Source organism: Dipodomys ordii, unplaced genomic scaffold (genome assembly GCF_000151885.1).
Source record: "Dipodomys ordii isolate 6190 unplaced genomic scaffold, Dord_2.0 Scaffold108, whole genome shotgun sequence".
NCBI lineage: Eukaryota > Metazoa > Chordata > Mammalia > Rodentia > Heteromyidae > Dipodomys > Dipodomys ordii.
Genome location: NW_012267324.1, coordinates 1,985,149 through 1,987,560, shown reverse-complemented (window position 1 = coordinate 1,987,560; position 2,412 = coordinate 1,985,149). Strand labels below are relative to the sequence as shown.

At 60.8% G+C, this 2,412-nt stretch overlaps 2 protein-coding genes across 2 annotated transcripts in view; one reads left to right on the top strand and one right to left on the bottom strand.

Moving 5' to 3' along the window:
* Positions 1 to 1,431, bottom strand: part of Unc13a (unc-13 homolog A (C. elegans)) — a 57,195-nt gene extending 55,764 nt beyond the window's left edge. The window contains exons 1-2 of the mRNA XM_013028337.1: positions 1,382 to 1,431; positions 314 to 375 (exon numbers count right to left, since the gene is read on the bottom strand). Coding sequence (XP_012883791.1) covers positions 314 to 375; positions 1,382 to 1,431 — 112 coding nt within the window. The remainder of the gene's footprint in view (positions 1 to 313; positions 376 to 1,381) is intronic.
* Map1s (microtubule-associated protein 1S) overlaps positions 1,430 to 2,412 on the top strand; it is a 13,602-nt gene continuing 12,619 nt past the window's right edge. The window contains exon 1 of the mRNA XM_013028336.1: positions 1,430 to 1,535. Coding sequence (XP_012883790.1) covers positions 1,430 to 1,535 — 106 coding nt within the window. The remainder of the gene's footprint in view (positions 1,536 to 2,412) is intronic.

Below are 2,412 nucleotides of genomic sequence, written 5' to 3'. Positions count from 1 at the left end.
GGGGGCCTTGCCCCACCTCCCTCCCGGCAGCGGGCATCCCCCCCAGGTCACTCTCGGCCGCCCCTGACTCCCTCCAAGCCACACCCTAAGTGCGTCCAACCACAGCCACAGCCAGGCCCGAGCCCCTCCTCCACGGAGCCTTTCCCATGTCCACCTCTTTGGACCCCCCACCCCACCCCATCTCTTCTGCTTGAACCCTGACCAGCCGCTTCTGGCAGGCCAGGGCCACGTGAGGGCCTCAGCCTCACCCTACAAACCAAGGCACTCTGAGTCTGGAGACCTAGAATGGTAGCAGAGGCTGAGTCCCATATACCGGTGTCCTGCCGCATGGAGAAGCATCGAGAATGCCAGGGCAGTCCAGGGTGGAGGCCACACCTGGGGAGATGGACACGAGAGGGCAGGAGACCCAGGCCAGCCTGCGCTGCCAGCAGGACTGTCTCCCAAGGACAAAATTGCTACTCAGGAGGCTGAGATCTGGACCATCAAGGCATAAGTCAGCCAGGCAAAGAAAATCCTGGAGGCTCCATCTCCAGTTAACCAGCAAAAAGCCAGGCTGGGTGCATGACTCTGTAGTAGAACACCTATTTAGTAAGCAGGGGCCCCATGGCCTTTTCCAGTCAAGTGGCCTTTCTTTTTGGTGATCCTGGGGCTTGAACTCTGGGCCTGGGCTCTGTCCCTAAGCTCCTGGCTCAAGGCTAGCACTCTACCATTTGAGCAGCAGTGCGCTTCGGGTTTTTACGGTGATTAATTGTAGATGGGACTCCTGGGCTTTTCTGCCCCAGTGGCTTTGAACTACCATCCTCAGATCTTAACCTTCGGAGTAGCTAGGATTACAGGCGTGAATCACCAGCTCTGGGCTAGAGGTATTGACTTTTTCATTTTGTTCACTCTGTGGGACCCCTAAGATAATTTTATTTTGGTCTGTCATGGGACTTGAACTCGGGGCCGGGGCGCTGTCCCTCAACTCTTCAGCTCACGGCTAGTGCTTTATCACTTGAGCCACAGCGCCACTTCTGGTTTTCTGGTGATTCCTTAGAGATAAGAGCCTCACAGACTTTCCTGCCCATGCTGGCTTTGAACCGAGATCCTCAGATCTCAGTCTCCTGAGCAGCTGTGATGACAGGCGTGAGCCACCGGTGCCCGGCCCCTAAGAGAAAATTTTTGAGTGAGACGGTGGGGGAGAGTTGACACACTCCCACGCACACCCTCCCCTCTGACTTCTATCCCCAGTCTGATGGGTCCCCAGGGAGAGCAGTTGGCTTAGGGAAGAGGCCCCTCCCCCAGGCCCTGCTCTGTGGGCCGTGGGGGGAACCTGGGGTTCCAACGCGAAGGGGAGGATGGGAGGACATGTCACCCAGTTTGTTCACCAGACTGTTGGCACCATCTGGAGCCTGGGAACAAAGCTTTGCCGCACAGATTCTGCCGGTCCATGGCACCAAACACGGAAGCCAAGGAAATTGCCAGAACACAGGGTCCCCGAGAGCCCCGCAGCGGGGTGGGGAGCAGGGGAGCCAGGCCCGGAGAGAGGCGGCCAGGTGAGGTACGTCGGGGACAGGGAAGCAGTGTGCCTAGGTCGCAGGACCCCCACCAAGAAGACCACGGAGAGTCAGGCTCTACAGCTGCTTTAGGTTTGATTTAGACGGGCTGCCACTCGGGACACGGCGCAGCCCAGGAGGAGAGCCCCGAGCTAAGGATTCGCAGGGGTTATAAAGGCACACAACCAGCCAGGTGTTTGGATCACCACCACGTGTTGCTCTGCTAGAAACAAGCATCAAGTGGTCACAGCCTCAAAACTGTAACCCTTCAGGAGCAGGCCGGGGCCGGGCAGCAGCTGCGGCGGGGCCGCGGGCTCCAGCCCGGCCCAGGGTCCCCTTCTCCTCTTCTCACCAGGTGCCCACCCGGAGGGGGGGAGGAGGGGGGAAGAACAGGGGGAGGGGGGCACGAGGGAGGGGGAGGGGGAGCCCTGTACCTGGGGTTGGCCCAGGTCCCAAACCACCAAACAGAAAAGCCGGGCGCGGTGGCTCCCGCCTGTCATCCCAGCTGCTCAGGAGGCTGAGCTCTGAGGATCGAGGTTCAAAGCCAGCCCGGGCAGGAAAGTCCCCGAGACTCTTAACCCCAATAAACCACCAGAGAGCCGGAAGTGGCGCAGTGGCTCGAGCGGTGGAGCGCCCGTGCTCAGGCCCAGGGTTCGAGACCCACCACCGACCAAAAGATAAAAACAAAGAAAAGTCAGAAAGTGGCCGCTGGCAGGCTGTGTCCTTCAGCGCCGTTTCCTGGGGAGGTGGCGCTGCGTCCTCATCGTTTCAACAAGGACCACAAGCCAACCGACCCGCGGCGGGGGAGGGGCGGTCCCGGCGGGGGAGGGGCGGAGGGGCGGAGGGGCGGTCCCGGCGGGGGAGGGCCGGTCCCGGG